General features: G+C 46.8%; 1 protein-coding gene across 1 annotated transcript; it reads right to left on the minus strand.

Moving 5' to 3' along the window:
* Pdcd2 (programmed cell death 2) lies at positions 1–5,781 on the minus strand. Its single transcript, XM_051164332.1, has 6 exons — positions 5,478–5,781; positions 4,811–5,053; positions 4,006–4,137; positions 1,247–1,350; positions 370–483; positions 1–221 (listed from the first exon to the last, which is right to left on the minus strand). Exons 1-6 carry the CDS (start codon positions 5,758–5,760, stop codon positions 63–65), a joined length of 1,035 nt encoding a protein of 344 aa, XP_051020289.1. The 5' UTR covers positions 5,761–5,781; the 3' UTR covers positions 1–62.
* Between the last annotated feature and the right edge of the window lie 11,065 nt (positions 5,782–16,846).

Raw genomic sequence — 16,846 nt, forward strand, 5'->3', positions numbered from 1 at the left:
TGTGCCTCCCAGAGTGCTGGGATTAGTGTGTGCCTCTGCTCGTAAGGAATATTTAACCCTGTTCAGGGAGTATCTATCACATCCTGTTTCCACACAAACTCCTCTGTATAGCCAGTGCCCAGGTGACAGCTCTCAGCACAGGTGAAGACAGCCAAGATGCCCCAGTCCACACTTCTGCCCAGTCTGTCTGCCTTTAGGTGGTTCAACAGCTGGGGCATGACCTGGAACAAAGGACAAAGTGACACTAATAATTCAAGGTAGGGCAGTCTTAAATGTCCTGACTTGACACCCTCTCTGATAGGCATGCTGAGCCACCTATACCTGTATTTTGGTCAGCTTTTCTAAAGTCATTATTTTTAAAATTCATACCTGGAATTCAAATGTCCTCTTGGCACCACAAGGGCAGTCTGGAATGTCTTGTTCTTGAGGGATATTTTCACCAGAAATCCAAATGGGTTGCGTGCCTCTTCCATACCTGAGGATCTAAAATCAACAAGGACCACAGCTAAGACTTGTCCATGGAACCATCACTAAACAATGAGAAATGGTGTGTGCACATGCAGCACTCAATGCCAAAGTGTGGGTGTGGAGATCAGCTTCCTCCAGTTTGTTGGTCCCAAGGATCACACTCAAGGCTCTCAGATTCAGCAACAGGCACTGGTCACACAATGTTAGACTCTCTACTCTGTCACTACATTGTACAGAGTGACTAGAGTCTGAAAACGTGGCCACAGTAGTTAGCACTTGTCAGGGTCCTTAAGTATTAAAAAGGGGTGTATGTGCGCACGCGCATACAAACACAAACATTTCTCTTGTAAGACATATCACCATAGCTAGAAGGCAGATCACCCTGGGTACTTATTTGGTCTAGCAGTTTTAGGAAGCCACCGTTAGTAATTTTTTGGTCATAACAAAGTAGCATAATGAGGTAACTTTTTTTTTTTTCCTGGTTTTTCAAGACAGGGTTTCTCTGTGTAGCCTTGGCTGTCCTGGACTCACTCTGTAGAACAGGCTGGCCTCGAACTCACAGACATCCACTTGCCTCTGCCTCCCAAGTGCTGGGATGAAAGGCGTGCGCCACCGCCGCCGAGCATTAGTGGGGAAATTTTAATTTGACATTAACACATCATGTGGTGTTTATATGTGTACAGTGTGTAGGCATGTGAATCTCACTGCTTTTATAAGCTAAAAGTAGGTGTTGTAGTCATTTTGAGAATACACTGCAGAGGTAAAAATGCCATTTCACCTGCTCAGGTTCCAGAGCTATTTTGGATTTAAATTTTTGGAAGATGTGATCTTCCTTGGATTCATGCTTTGCCATGGAATCCAGTTCTTCCTCAGGTATTCCCCCTGAAAAACAACCCACAATAGTTATGGAGAGTGCAACAGCTCAAATGTACGGAAAACCTAATTCTAATTAGGAAGCTTCACGTGCTCAAGCTACATCTGTGCTCATTTGTAGGTGACGTTACGTAATCATAAAATCTAGTCTCTAAGGGTGACAGCTCAGAAGTCCAGCTGTCCCCTGCACCAAGTCCTCCCCACACTATCTGGTTCTTTCTTCATGTCTCCTCATCTCATCCATCCCTTTCCAGCGTGCACTCATTCATGTGGACGTGAAATGCCATTTCTGTTCCACAGCCAGTTTTGGCTTCTACCTACCATGAACCATTGTTTCTCAACAGACCAGTGGACAACCAGTACAACCTTAGTGAGTAACATCTATCAAAGAGCAGATTGGATCTTCTCAGTCAGAGAACTGGAGTTTTCACTCACTGCTATAAATAGTCATGCATGGAGAATGTAATCTCCCTCAGACTGGCGCTTTAAGTGTTGAAGCAAACATTAATGTTTTGGTGGCCCTTAGGATACTTCACAGGCAAAGCTCCTGTGTCCTAATTTCCAACCTCTCTCCTTGCAGCCCAGGTACCAATTCTCAGCTGGAGCGCACTAACTCAAGGGAAGCTTTTTGAAAATTTTACCTTATAAATGTTGGATATACACAAAATTGCCAAGTACCAAGAATCAGCTTCAAATCAAATTTCAAGATTCACGAATCACTTCATTGTATCCACAAATAATTTTGTTGGTTAATGAATTTTCTGTTTCTGAGAACCAGGAACTAACCTAGGGCTGTTACATGTTAGGCGGAATGCTCTACACTGAGTCCCATCCCCATCGCTTTTATTCTTCTAGATGGGTCTCTTGAAGTTGTTCAGCTTCCCTTGAACTCATTTGGTAGCTGTACATGGCCCTAAACTCCAGTCCTGCCTTAAGCCTCCTGAGTAGCTGGGATCACAGGTGTGTCACTAGACCACTAGTAACTGAGTTTTGTCTATTCTTTGAGACAGGGTTTCACTGTGTAGCCCTGACTGTTCTAGAACTCATGTTATAGACCACTCTGGCCTTGAACTCAGAGATCCATCTGCCTCTGCTTCCCCAGTGCTGGGATTAAAACTGTGGTAACTGAATTTTTAGCTAACTTCTTCAATTTCTGATAGTGACCATTTTTTTTTTAAATATTTCATTTTAATTTATGTGCGTTGGTGTGTGGGTGTCAAATTTTGGAGTTACAGACAGTTGTGAGCTGCCATGTGGGTGCTGGGAATTGAACCTGGGTCCTTTGGAAGAGCAGGCAGTGCTCTTAACCACTGAGCCATCTCTCCATCCCCCATTTCTTTCATTGAGTATTTCCTCCCTAGTTCTGGAATCAGCCACCTTCCTAAACAGGTCATTTCATAGATCTGGAGTCCCATCTGCAAATGAGACCATTCATCCTAACCTTTGTGTAGATAATGTACTCATGAGCTGATGGCATCTTCCAATAAAGGGTCAAGTCCTACATCATCTTTGCAAATCTGTACTATTTTCTAGACCCAAACATATATTTACTAAGTAAATGAACAGCAATCTGATGTAAAATGGTAACACCTTGTAATCCGGAGGTGGAGGCAGGAGGACAAATTCTCTTCATGAGAACCTTTCTCAAAATAAAAACATGCTCACTGAATTTTTTTCAACCTTTTCTTCCCATTCTTGGAATATATTTTACTAGGGATCCACTGGCTTGAAGTCACTTAGAATTAGGCAGTTATATAATTGAGCTACTTTTATGATTGCTTCTTATATAGTGCTTATATAAATGATTACCAGGTCCTCTTGGGTTCACCATCCCTTCCACTAACTTCCTTGCTGAAGGAAGCCATTTTCATGACTTGACTATTATAAAGACAATACACACATGAACAGACACATCGTAGTCATAACCAGGTAGTTCCTATAGCATATCTATTTTGTTTGGTTTCTCTGTGAATTGGCCCTGGCTGTCCCGGAACTCTCTTTGTAGACTAGGCTGGCCTCGAACTCACAGAGATCCGCCTGCCTCTGCCGGGATTAAAGACACGTGCCATTATTTTTTAAAATATTTTGCCTACATGTATGTATGTGCACTCTGAGGCCAGCGGAGGGTGCAGGGTCACCTGTAACTGGAGTCACAGACAAACTGCCAGGTAGCTCGTAGGGATCAAACCTGGGTCCCCTGCAAGAGCAGCAAGTGCTCTTAACCCGCTGACCCATCCATCCCTCCACCCTTTCTCCTTCCTTCTCTTAGTCACAGGCTTTTCCTGCCTGAGATTCTAATTCAGTTTCTATAGACCTGGATTATAGTTCACACTCTACAGTCAGCAAGATGTAGAATCAAACCCTGAAGCACACGATGCAGAGAGCTTCAGTTCTCCCCAGAAGCAAAAGGCAAGTTTGCTGCTGGGTGTTTGAGGTCCCACAGACACAGGGTGCGTGCTGGGCCGGCAAGGAGCCCACCGTCCCACAGACACAGCCCCAGAGCATGCGCTCCCGGGAACCTAAGACTGAATGACAAAGGCCCCTCTAGCCATAGGTTCTGCAGCTACCCTTCTGCCTGCACTGTGACACTCTCACCACAGACACACACTGATGGTGCCTTTCCCCCTGAAGTGTTTTTCCTGAGTTGGTCACTGTACTCCTTACCCATGCTTCCTGTAATTTCAGAATAATCTTCCATTTCCACAGCCTCGGGCAAAAGCTCATCTTCTGTTTCTGTTACAATTTCAAATTCTGGAAACAGGAAGTTGTGGTCTGGAACCGTATGGTCTAAATGGTCTATGACAAAGTTATTAGCATCATTAATAAACAGTTTTGGAGATGATTTAAGAATTTCCATTTCTAAATGGTAGTTCTGAGATCTGTGTTGAGTGATCTCATCACTTTGAGCATGAGTGTGGTATAGGCCAATCGCTATGCACCCCCATGCAAGCCACCAAGGCAAGATGTGTGAAGCCCAGACTGGCCTCCAACTCACAATCCTCCTGCATCTAGCGCTTGAGTACCACCACCACTTGATGTACTCGGCCTTTGAGACTAGCACCGCAGGTCTGTCCACACCAACACCACACCAACACCACAAGCATGGATAAAAGTGATGAGATTCGTAGTCTACAAAGAAACTGAACTAAGAATTCATTAAAATCTTAGATCAGGAGTGTAAGTTTAAGCTGTCAACCAAAATATAGTGTCACATTATGCATGACTACTGTTAGCTACTGCTTCCCTGTTAATAAAGCTGGCTGTATTTTGAGTAGGTAAGTCCTAAAAACCACTATACAAGAAAAGCTGTCAACATGATGAGTCAACAACACTGCTCGTTCATTATGAAAGTTCATGTTACCGATCCTCAGACCTTTAAGGTATTATGTTTTCTAATTTCACCTTTAATCAGAAACTAAGGTATCTGGGTTGACAGGCAGTGAAACTAAGCTGAAAACGGGTGTCGTACCTGACTTTGTACACGCCTGCTTGTGTCCCAGACGCCAGTCTAATGTCTGGTGCTCCTTACTGCAGTAATGTGCCTGTCTGCACCGAGAGCATGTCATGGGACCCAAGCAACCACAAACCCTGCAGAGATGGGCTCCGGACTTAAGCTGGAGGCATACACTGTCTGCTGTATCCGAGGCTCCCGTCTCAGGTGGCGGCTCAAATGAGTAAAAGTCGTTTTTCCTTGGTAGCTGATTACGAAAAACTGAAACGAAGAGGAAAAAAAGGTAAAGTATTTTCCTGTAAAATGAAAGTCAAACATTTGAACCTTGTTTGGTGCTTCACCTCATAAAACGTCATTTAAGGAGGAAACGAAGTTTTCGCTTTCGGGGAGCAGTTTTTATAGGAGAGGGGATAAAAATGAAAGATAAAAGGGCGCGGTGGCGCAGGCCTTTAATCCCAGCATAGGATTAAAGGGAGGCAGAAGGAGGCGGATGCCCGTGAGCTCCAGGCAGAGCTGCACAGAGAATCTTAAAAACTAAAGAAAAGCGGGAGGAGCTCCGTCTGATTCGAGCAACTTCTTCCTGGCTCTGAAGAGTTCGTGTGGAACAGCGAGTTAACACCGACTGCAAAACCACCCACCCAGCCGGCCGCCCTGCGCCCGGGGATGCCCCGCGGCGGCCGCTCACCTCGTAGGCCGGCGCAGCACGGCGGCTCCCGACAGCAGAAGAGGAAGAGGCTGCGGTGGAAGGCGTCGTCCCTGCCGGGCAGCGGCGCGTACACCTGCAGCAGGAAGGCGAGCGGCCGGCCGCAGCGCGCGCACGCCAGCGCCCGGGGCCCCGGCAGCTCTGCCAGGCCCAGCCACGCCGGCCGCCCGCCCACCTTGCTGGGGAACTGCTCGCTGCGCAGCCTCCACGCCGCCGCCTCCTCGGCGAAGCCCAATTCCACCGGCCCGGCGGCCGCGGCGGCCATGACCACAGCACGCCGGAAGAGGGCCGTCACGTGCGGGGCCGGAAGGCGGAAGGCGGGGTCAGATCTCGCGCTGGGACCCTCCCTAAGAGGAAGCGGGAAGCAGAGTAAATAGAGGACGCCGGCGGACGAGGCCAAACGCTGTCGGCCCTTCACCGCACTCACTATTTCCGGGCACACGGAAGCTGAAGGTGTTCTATATCCGAAGGCTGTTGAGGAAAGTGGAGCAATCTCAGCACTTGGAGACACGGGGGAACTTTTATTACTTCGCCACTGCAGCCTTTAGCTGTTGGGTAAAGAGACTCAGAAACATTTCATGGTTTACACCGTTATGTATTATCATAATCTTGGAACTATTTTAGGGTGTTCTGTTTTTTTGCCTTTTTTTTTTTTTTTAAGCATACAGTGTACTGTCTACATGTACTCCGTGCACACCAGAAGAGGGCACCAGATCTCAGTATAGATGGCTGTGAGCCACCATATGGTTGCTGGGAATTGAACTCAGTACCTTTGGAAGAACAGGCAGTGTTCTTAACTTCTGAGCCATCTCTCCAGCCCTAGGGTGTTCTGTTTTAAATCCCTGCTTCAGCAGAGATTTTTTCCCGGAGCACATTTTACAGAAGCTGAATTTGCAGATTTCTATTAAGACAGTTTTGTCATTAGCTAACAGAACTTCTGTCTAAGTGGATATTGGTGGTGGTCCCTTCTCAAGGGAGATGAACAAATGCTTGCTTGTTCAGAAGAGGAAGGGGCAAGCAGAAGTCAGGCAGCAATTCAGTTCACTCTGTTGTCTCAGATTAGAGACAGTTTCTTGTTCTGTTTTCTTATTTTTATGTAACGTAATACATCCTGAATAAGCCTGTTAATCATATTTAATGTTAAAGTTTACTATTTTCCTCCTCTCTTTGAAAGAGAGGGTCTGTTATCCCATGGGAGAATTGAGGTTGGGGGCAAACACAGAGCCTTGAACCATGTCCTCATGCCGTAAAAGGATGTGCAAGACTGGGGTGGAAGAGAAAGATTAGTGGATACAGCTGAAGATAAGCACTATAAACGAACTCATGTAAATGATAAAGCTCTGCTTCATGCAGTTGGGGTGCCCCCATAATCAGTGTCTGATTTAGGACCCCAGGAAAATGGAAAGACAAAAATGTTTTATTGGCTTGTGTAGAAGGAAGCTGTTTTCAGAGTCTGATCAACTAATACAACTTTTTTTGAAACTTTAAAGAGTTTAGAACGTTTAGAAACGATGCTATTTCTCTTGGGTTGTCTTGAGCCCCTTAAAGAACCTTTTCTGCCCATCTTTGTGTCAGACCTAACATCCTGAAAAACAGAATTAAGGTAGTGCCTGATTAAAGGATCGGATGGTCACGCACGCCTTTAATCCCAGCACTCGGGAGGCAGAGGCAGGCAGATCACTGAGTTCGAGGCCAGCCTGGTCTACAAAGTGAGTCCAGGACAGGCAAGGCTACACAGAGAAACCCTGTCTCGAAAAAACAAAAACAAAAAAGGATCGGATAGTCAAGGAGTGGGGGGGGGGGGGGGGGAGGATAAAGAAAAGAAAAAAAACCTGGCACCAACAGACAAAATGAAACAATCAAACATAAAACAACCCAGACAAGACATAAAGACTACACAGACTAAACAAAACAGAAGTGACTAGACAAGACACAAAGACTACAGACAGATCACTGTGAGGTGAGTCCCCCCTTCCTCCCTGGAGGGGGCCTTGTACAAGCCTGTGCATAAAAGGGGCAGTGCCCTCTTAGTTTCTTGGACTTTGGGCTTAAGCGGGCTTGTGTACAAACCTGTCCCCATTAAGTCCTTTACGGTCTGAACTATCAAGACAAGAAGAAGCTCACCTCCCCTGAAGGGGTGGGGGGTAGGATTCAGAGAGGACAGAAAGGCAGTTTGTCCCAGGGATGAGCCCCCAAATGTTAGAGCATGCTGAACAAGAATGACAGGTCAGGGCCACAGCCTGAATCCGGGAGTCAGACTGACTACTTCTAAGGCAGGTTTTTTGTAAAAAAAAACTGTAACCAGGTGGAAAGCAAGAATTACATCATTTTGATTACCTAAACGTAAGAATTGATTTTGATCTGAGCATACTGTACCCAGGTGGCTAGACAAAGCATTTTAAGCTGATTAGCTAGGATATAGGCTTGGGGACTTTTCAATTTCCCACTGTTCTGGAGAAAGGAACATAGTAGGGTATTGTGTGTTTGTTTAAGTAGAACATAAATCATTAATTCAAGCAGAATGCTCAACAAGTATTGAGTTGTGAGTAAAAGGCTACTCAAGCTCCCAGGCAGGCACAGCCGGAGAACCAGAACTTAATTTCACCTCATGATCAAAACGGAGACTTGGAGACAAAATGGCTTCCGATAGGTTAAAAGCGACAGCAGGTGTTAACAGAGGAGCCATAGCTATCCTAAGAACTAAAGTAGGTCTCAACAGAGAGGCAATAAAGTTTAAGCAGGTTAAGCAAGTTATGCCCTGTCATAAGGACCTTCTCTTTAAAAAGAAAAGCTAGGGTTTGAAGAGCTGGTTCAGCAGTTAAGAGCACTGGCTGTTCTTCCAGAGGATCTGGGTTCAATTCCCAGAGTCTGCATGGTGGCTGACAACCTCTAACTCTTGTTCCGGGAAATTCAGTACCCTCTTCTGGCCTCCTTGGGGCACCAGGCACACAGGTAATAGACATACATGCATACAGACAAAATGCCCATCTACATGAAATTTAAAAGGAAACTGGACACATTTGGCCAGGGTGGGAGGGCCAGAGGTGGGTACAGTCCTGCAGTGCATGTGTAAAGTAAAAGATTAAAGCTGGGTGTGGTGGTGCATGCCTCAAGTGGCAGAGGCAGGTGGATCTCTGAGTTCAAGGCCAGCCTTGTCTACAGAGTTCCAGGGTAGCCAGGGCTACACACAGATAAAGTTTTCCCTTTATCTCCTGTTTTGAATAACCAAAACCAAAATGTAGAGGAATTTAAATTCAGAACATGGCTTCTCTGGCAAGAGATCACATCCAAAGACCTTCTAGGTTTGTGTGATCTGGCTGGAATACAGACATGCCTTCAATCCAGGAGACAGAGGCAAGCAGATCTGAGTTCAAGGCCAGCCTGGTATAGAGCAAGTATCAGGTAAAGAAAAGCTTAGGTTCATGTGTGGTGGTACATGCCTTTATTCCCAAACAATGAAGGTAAAGTTAGTTTGTAGAAGGAAGCGCCCATGTCTGAAAGTGATGTCTAATTGAGTAGCAGAAAGGATGACAAATCAGAGAAAGATTTGACAGAATAGGATAAGCCCAACTCTCAGGAGAAGAGAGGAAAGGGAAGTTACTTAAGGGGCAGTACAGAGAGAGGAGGCAGTTTCACCAGGACAGTAATAGACAAGTTACAGAGAGGGAACTCAGGTAAAGACTGAAGGAACCAGAAGATTAGAACAGATTGATGGAGTTGGTTTGAGGCCAAGCAGAGCAATCCAGAGCCTGAAAGAAGCCAGGTTGTATAAGCTAGTTGGGAGAGGAGTTTGAACCGAATAGCTGAATTGACCAGTCAGCCCTGAGTTCAGTAAAAACAAATAAGTGTGAACTTAGTAAGTCTCAGAGGCTGAAACCATTCTAGGCCTAGGTTAGATTGTAAGGAGGCTAGAAGCTTCCAGGAGTAGGCCTGGGTTAGTAGACAGAGGCAGTGAGCCTCAGAGATGACAGTTAAAACAGGTGAATAAACATCCGTTTACACCAAAGGCGGGGTAGGGTGGGAGTGGGGGAGGGGGATGGGGGGAGATCTTGGAATGCTTTTGAGGTACTACAAGTTAGACAGACTCCCAGGAAGGCAGGAGGACAAGGGGAAAGGCCATAGCTAGACAATAACCAATTTGGCCAGCACCACTCTCCTCACCTGAGACAAAGTGCCTCACAGTTTAAAACAAAGGCCATGTGTGCCCTTTTCTCCTGCTAGAAGGCTCCCTGCAGATGGACTGGTTCAATCCGTTTAAACCCAGCTCAAGACATTACACAATTGTGAACTAATCACACACCCGCCTTTCTTCTAATCAACCCACCCTAACCCAGTGGGGCAAAGCTCTGAGGGGGAAAATGCCTTCCGGAAGAGGCTGGATTTTTTTGCCTTCCCAAGCCGCCCCCCTCTGCATTTTGAGAGTATTTTTCTTGTGTGCCTGCGTGTTTCCTGGCCCATAATAAAAGCCCTTCAGCTGCTGATTCTGCTGGTGCTGGTGCTGGTGCTTGAGGTTTCTGCTGTTGCCCATGACACTTGAGATTTTCTTTTCCTGCCTTTTAATTCTTTGACAGAGAAAACAAGCCTGATCAAGACCCTTGACTGTAGTGTACATTCGTAAGTATGATTGGCTTGCATCGTAAATTTTTAGCTGAAAACAAAGGAGACTTTATATTATAAATCAAGCAATCTCCCATCCTGCCTTTAGCAACTCAGTGCCAACAGCTTATACCCTCGTCCACTGCCAGGTTCAGCACAGTCCACTATCACTAGAGCTATGTAGTGCCCTTTAAAAGCTACACACACACACACCTCTCTCTCTCTCTCTCTCTCTCTCACACACACACACACACACACACACACACATCCCTGCTCCTTTGCTCTCCTCTCTCCCTCCAATAAACCTCTGGGTTAGTTCTGTTGTGATCTCTCTGTGGCACACTTTGGCCTGTACTCACAAAACTACCTGTTGGCCTTCCTGCTCTGATGGAAGTGTCCTGGCACTTGGAAGCCCAGGAACCAAATAGCTCTGAGGTGGGACAGTGGCCTAATGGTAGGGCATCCTGAGACACAGGAACCACACAGACCTGAGGTGGGACAGTGACCCAGTGGAAGGACATGTGAGACATGGGAGCCCAGAAACCACTCAGCTCAGAGAGGAGGCCTCAGCCCAGGCGATGCAGCTCCCAGGGGAGGGTAGCCTCCGCCCAGCTGGGAGCTCAGAGACTCACCCTTGCTCCACTCCTTTGTTTCTTCCTTCCTCTCTCCATTGCTTCTCGGCTTCATCCTATGAGAGAGTCACACCTCTCATGAAAGAGATTTGTTGGGTGGGTCCAAGGTGTGGAGAAATGAATCCAGAGTGTGGCTGCCGCTGCTCCCAAGAAGACATCAGGGAATTGAGCAAAGTGCAGGGTTTCTCACGGATGAAGCTTTTTAGAGCAGAGATTTCCAGAGTGAGGATTGGTGGGATTTCATGTCCTGAGCTTGGGGAGCTGAGGGATTGGTGGGTTTACACACACACACACACACACACACCTTTCCACCTTTCCTTGCATGGGCTAGGATGAGAAGACCTTCCCAGCTGCAGGCAGCTTTGGCTGAGGTGCCATCACTGTGGAGCTGCTCAGGGAGGTGGGGTGGGGTGGAGGTGGGGGCGGGAGAGGAGGTGCAGCCCCTGGACAGTTCCTCTCCTGTGATGAGGTGTCACTGTTTTGACAGATGCTGCCATTTTTGACAGCTCCTTGGCAGGCGTGGGATGGGGTGGGGAGGAGGGGCCCCCACTTTGGCAGCTCTTGCAGTGCACCACTCAGGGACCACACTACCTTCTGTTGTCTACTTAAGGGGACTCTTGCTCAACTTTGTATACTTTGTAAACCTCGTAAACACTCAGGCAGGCAAGTGGCCAGGCCCCCACCTAAGGACTCCAGTAGCCAGCCAGGCCTCTCCCCCAGACCGCCCTAACTGTCATAACAGCATTTCCAACCTCTGTAACTGTCACAAAGGTCATCTGTAGCCCCTCAAAAGGGCCCTTTCTAGATAATGATAATTTTAGGTGAAAAGTCTGAACAAAAAGCCACCAATCCAGCTGGGTGGTGGTGGTGCATGCCTTTAATCCCAGCACTCGGGAGGCAGAGGCAGGCGGATTTCAAGGCCAGCCTGGGCTACAAAGTGAGTCCAGTACAGCCAAGATAACATAGAGAAGCCTTGTCTCGAAAAAACAAACAAACAAACAAACAAACCAAAACAAAAAGCCACCAATCCCTGAGCAGGAAAACCCACCAATCTCCGAGTTTGCACAGAAACCCACCAACCCTCAGCTCCTCCAGGATCAGGACTTGAAATCGCACCAGTCCTCACCCTGGAAATATTCACTCTGGAAAGCTCTACTCTTTCCCTCGCAGAAGCCCTATATATAAAGGCTGTGTCAGCTCAGTTCCCTGCTGTCATCTCCTGGGAGCAGAGGCAGCCACTCCTGGACTCGTCCCTCCAATAAGTCTCTTATGAGATTTGCTGCCTGGTGTGACAGCAGGCATAGGAAGAAGCAATGAAGAAAAGAACTGGAGCAGGGCTGAGGCTGCCAAGAGAGCGTCTCAGCTCAGCTGGGAATGCCCTCCGCTAGGAGCTGCAAGGCCTCTGCTGGAGAGGTTTCCTCTCAGAGCTGTGTGGCTCCTGGCCTCCCGTATCTGGGGATGCCCTTCCTTTGGGTTACCTTCTCCCCTCAGTTGGGTGGTTCCTGGGCTTCTGAGTCCCAGGACACCTTTCCATCTGAGCAGGAAGGCCAATGCCTTCCGCCACTTAGTTTAACGCTTTGAAGGTGCGTTAAACCAGGAATCTGCCGCGATGGCTGTCCTTGGTTTTGTTAATTTCACAGACAGAAGGAGAAAGACCACCATCTCAGATTATGGCCACATTAAAGTAAGTTTTACTTGTGTACACGTCAGAGCTGAATTGGCAGCCGTATCCCACTATGGCAGGGAGACCAGGCCTGAGCCCCCTAATGGCCCTTTTTAGGGCAAAACCATAGGGTGGGAGATTTTGCACATAAACCAGGTTTCAGAAGTGGTGGCACATGCCTTTAATCCTAGCACTTGGGAGGCAGAGGCAGGCGGATCGCTGTGAGTTCCGAGGCCAGCCTGGTCTACAAAGTGAGTCCAGGACAGCCAAGGTTACACAGAGAAACCTTGTCTCGAAAAAACAAAAACAAAACAAAACAGAAGTGAGACCAGGCAGTTAAGGAGAAGGGTGGCTTCCGAGGCTTGGTTTGTGGTACATTCTGTGGTTACTGGGGTAGGACACGGGCAATCTGAAAACCAGGAACTTAACTTGGTTACAGACACAAAATGGAAATGGTCTGGTTTTTCAGCTCTCAGCTTGGACTGGACTACATCCAGAATCAATGAAAACTGGAGCAGCCGGGAGGACATAGAAGAAGGAAGCATTTGCTTTTTGCTGGCAAGCTCACCTCTGCTGTTCCTGAGGCAATCTTTTGCTGGTCTTAGAACTTACTTGTTCGGAATCCCAAAGCAGATAGAAGGTCGGCAGCTCTAGGAATCCTCCAGGGCTCCAGCTGCACACTGGGACTGCCGAAACACCCAATTTCATGGTGTCCTAATTACTTCTTCTACAGCAGTAAGACACCATGACCTATAGAAAAAAATATCGTATTGGAGGATTTCAGTTCAGAGGTGAATCCGTGACCAGCATGGCAGCGGGCAGCATGGCAGCGGGCAGTGAGCAGCAGGCAGTGGGCACGGTGCTGCAGCAGTAGCTGAGAGCTCATATCTGATTCACAAGCATGAGGCAGAAAAAGCTAACTGGAGCACTGTAGGCTTTTGAGATGTCCACTACCAGGGACATTCCTCCTTCAACAGGCAACACCTCCAGCTGAGGACAGAGCGTTCTAAGGCATGAACCTGTAGATGCCTTTCTAACAAACCACCACACCCACTTCCCCGGCCTCCAACACTCTTGAGGACGCGGATTCCTGGGAGATGTAGTTCTTGGGGAATGACAAGACACATGTTTTCATGCCCCTAAACAAGTTTGTCTGACCCCTCTGCACTGGGTGTGGGCTTTGCCCTGCTGGGTCTCCATATTTCTCTGGCCCAGTATTTCCTCCCTTGGGTGAGCCACTACACCCAAGAAGCATACGGTCCGTCCTTCCTTCCTTCCTCCCTCCTCCTCTTTGTCTTATTTTTCTTTTTAGACAGGGTTTCTATCTTTTTTTGTTTTGTTTTGTTGTTTTTTGACACAAGGTTTCTCTGTGTAGCCTTGGCTGTCCTAGGCTTGCTTTGTAGACCAGACTAGCCTAGAACTCACAAAGATCTGCCTGCCTCTGCCTGCTGGAGTGCTAGAATTAAAGGTTTGTACCACAAAGCCTGGCAAGACAAGATTTCTCTGTGTAGCCTTGGCTGTCTTGGAGCTCACTCCGTAGACCAGGCTGACCTCCAACTCACAGAAATCCACCTGCCTCTGCCTCTGCCTCTGCCTCCCAAGTGCTAGGATTAAAGGCTTGCGCCACCACCACATGGCTAGAATGAGATTTTTCATCAAGAAAGTGAAGGAAATACAAGGCTGTAAGGGCCACTTTAAGTTTAGACATGATGCCAACATGTGTATCTGAAAAAAAAACCTCTGGGTTCCCATGACCCTGTTTCCATGGCTTCAGAGTTTGGACATCACAGAAGGAGAAAATGAGAAATTAAAGGCTGTACTCACAAGCTTTTGCATCATAACCATCTGAAATCCTGTTAGGGGGGTGTGGTCAGTTATTGCCTTTTTATTAATTCATACATAATTGTAACAGCATGGTCTGGTGCTTTGTATTTGATTGTTAATTAATTTGCTTCCCAAGTTTTCTTCCTGTCTTTTATGAGCAGACACTCATATACCTCAAAATGTCATGTGTAACCTTGCCTAAGAAATTATTCCTGATTGGCTGATTTAAAGACCTAAACCTGGCCAGGGCAAAATGGGGTAAAACTTCTCAGGCTTTGAGGACAGGAGGATGATGGGAGGGAGAGGGAGAGAGACGGGGAGAGAGGGAGAGAGAGAAGGAGAGAGAGGTACTGTGGAGGAAGGAAGCAGAGGCCTGTGAAGGCCGGATCAACGTGGATGGAGGAAAGTGGTCCAGATGAGAGAATAAGCGAGTGTTTATGAAATTGTGGATGGGAGGTATCCCAGATAGAAATTATTAGAGCAGATGGCATGGGATGAGGGCTAAGACAGGTTAGGAGGTAACATCTGCCATGCCCCAGGTGAAATAAGGCTATTCTAGAATACATCAGGTGCCTGCGTCTTATATTGTTATGATAGCAGGTTAGATAACACCACCATAATAGTTACATGTTTTGATAATAAACATTATTAGATGTTTTGAATTTACCACAATGCACAATTGTCTTTTGTGAAAGCAGTAACTCAGCACTTGCCACAACAATTTTGTCAAAGTGGCTGGCCAGGCAGGCTCTATAGCTACATTAATCTGAAGGGCATCCTTTTTTTCTTTTTCCTTTTTTTTTTTTTCCTAGACAGAGTTTCTATGTGTAGCTTTGGCTGTCCTGGACTCCCTTTGTAGAGCAGGCTGGCCTTGAACTCATAGCAATCCACCTGCCTCTGCCTCCCGAGTACTGGGATTAAAGGTGTGCGCCACCACCGCCTGACTTAATTTCTTTGTTGTTGTTGTTTGCTGAAGGGAATTCTTGATGAAGGCAATGATTATGCCATTTCATCCCCTTACAGTATTTCAGGGTAGATAGCTTAACTTCTTCTTATTCTTTCGGGAAGTACTAGGCAACTTCTTTTCCTTCTCGGCCCCACCACAAAGTCACAGTTCACGATGAGGGCAGGTCCCTTTAGAATGTTCTGCTCAGATGAAGCATATCTGTATCCAAATATAGACTTTGCTCATTAGGAAGAACTCCTTCCTTGTCCAGGGTCTTGGCCCTTATATTTTGTATAGTGTCTGAAGGTTCAATCCCAAGCTGCTGACCTTCCCTAAAATGGTATTTAATGAAACTGCATAATGACAAACTGCATTCATTTGTCCACTGTAGGTGACAGATCAAAAACAAAAGGCCTTGAATCCCCTCCCACCAATTTTAGAGACAGGGTCTCACTTTGTAGCCCTTGCTGACCTGGAACTCTCTATATAGGTCAGGCTGGCCTTGAACTTACAGGGATCAGCCTGCCTCTGCCTTCTAACTGCTGAGACCAAATACATGCACCATCACTCCTGGCCTCCTCCAGAAATCTTAGTAGCATAACAGAAACACGGTTTAATGCTTTGTGATTCTTTATGGTGGGGATTCGGGCTAGACTCAGCAGGGAATTCTTTTGGTCTGGACTAATTTTGGTTCTCCAAGTAGGCAAGTCACTGACCACTGTGCTGTTAGTAGCCACAAAAGTGTGGAGGATCTGGGGACAGATCAGTTTTTGTCTTCAAAGGTGTTCTTTCTTTGGTCACATCTAAAAGTTTAAGGACAGGGAGCCTCAGGTTACTAGGAAACAGGCCAGGGGAGCGGTGTAGAGATGTGGAGGATAGTCTCCTGGGGCTTTTGTGTTACAGTTTGCCAGCTGCGGAAGTTTTCAGAGACTGTAAATGGCAGGAAGCAACCAGAAGTCTCCTATTCCTGTTAAACATCTGTGGTATGGCCTGATTACCCCAGAGAATTTATCTCCCCTGGTCTTACAACTTTGCCACATGTATAGGCCTGTCCTTACAACTAACTTTGCCACATGTATAGGCCTGTCCTTACAACTAACTTTGCCACATGTATAGGCCTGTCCGTACAACTTTGCCACATGTATACGGGAAGTACTTCCTGCTACATTTTCTTTATGAGCTGTGACTATTACTGAGCATGCCCAAAAGCATGTATCTTAAATTGAACATGCACAGCTATGTATCCATCCCAAGATGCTGCCCCATATGAATGTGTATAGGCTTCCCAGCTAAATTCCTTGCTCTTTCTTTGTTGGGGAGAGCATGCCGTGTTTGAAAGCTGTGTCCTGCTTGGAGGCAAAACAAATCCTCACTCTTGCATGCACTATGATTTTTGGTTTTGCACTCTGCAAACTCAAGATTGTAGACTCACTGTGTTCGGGTACAGCTCCTGGGACTATGTGTCCAGGGAGTAGCATCCTGTGGCCAAGAGGTATCACTCTCAGGGCTGTGTGGCCATGGCATGTCACCCTCGGATATGCTGTTTTTGGAGTTTCAGTCCTGAACGCTTAGCTGGGTTTTGTCTTGGGACTTTTTGTTGGTGACAGTGATGGTGGTTTGGGGAGGGGGGGTTGTTTTGTTTTGTTTGTTTTTCTTTTCTTTTCTTTTTTTTCTTTTTGGTTTTTCAAGA

This window comes from Acomys russatus, chromosome 21, assembly GCF_903995435.1.
Source record: "Acomys russatus chromosome 21, mAcoRus1.1, whole genome shotgun sequence".
Classification (NCBI taxonomy): Eukaryota; Metazoa; Chordata; class Mammalia; order Rodentia; family Muridae; genus Acomys; species Acomys russatus.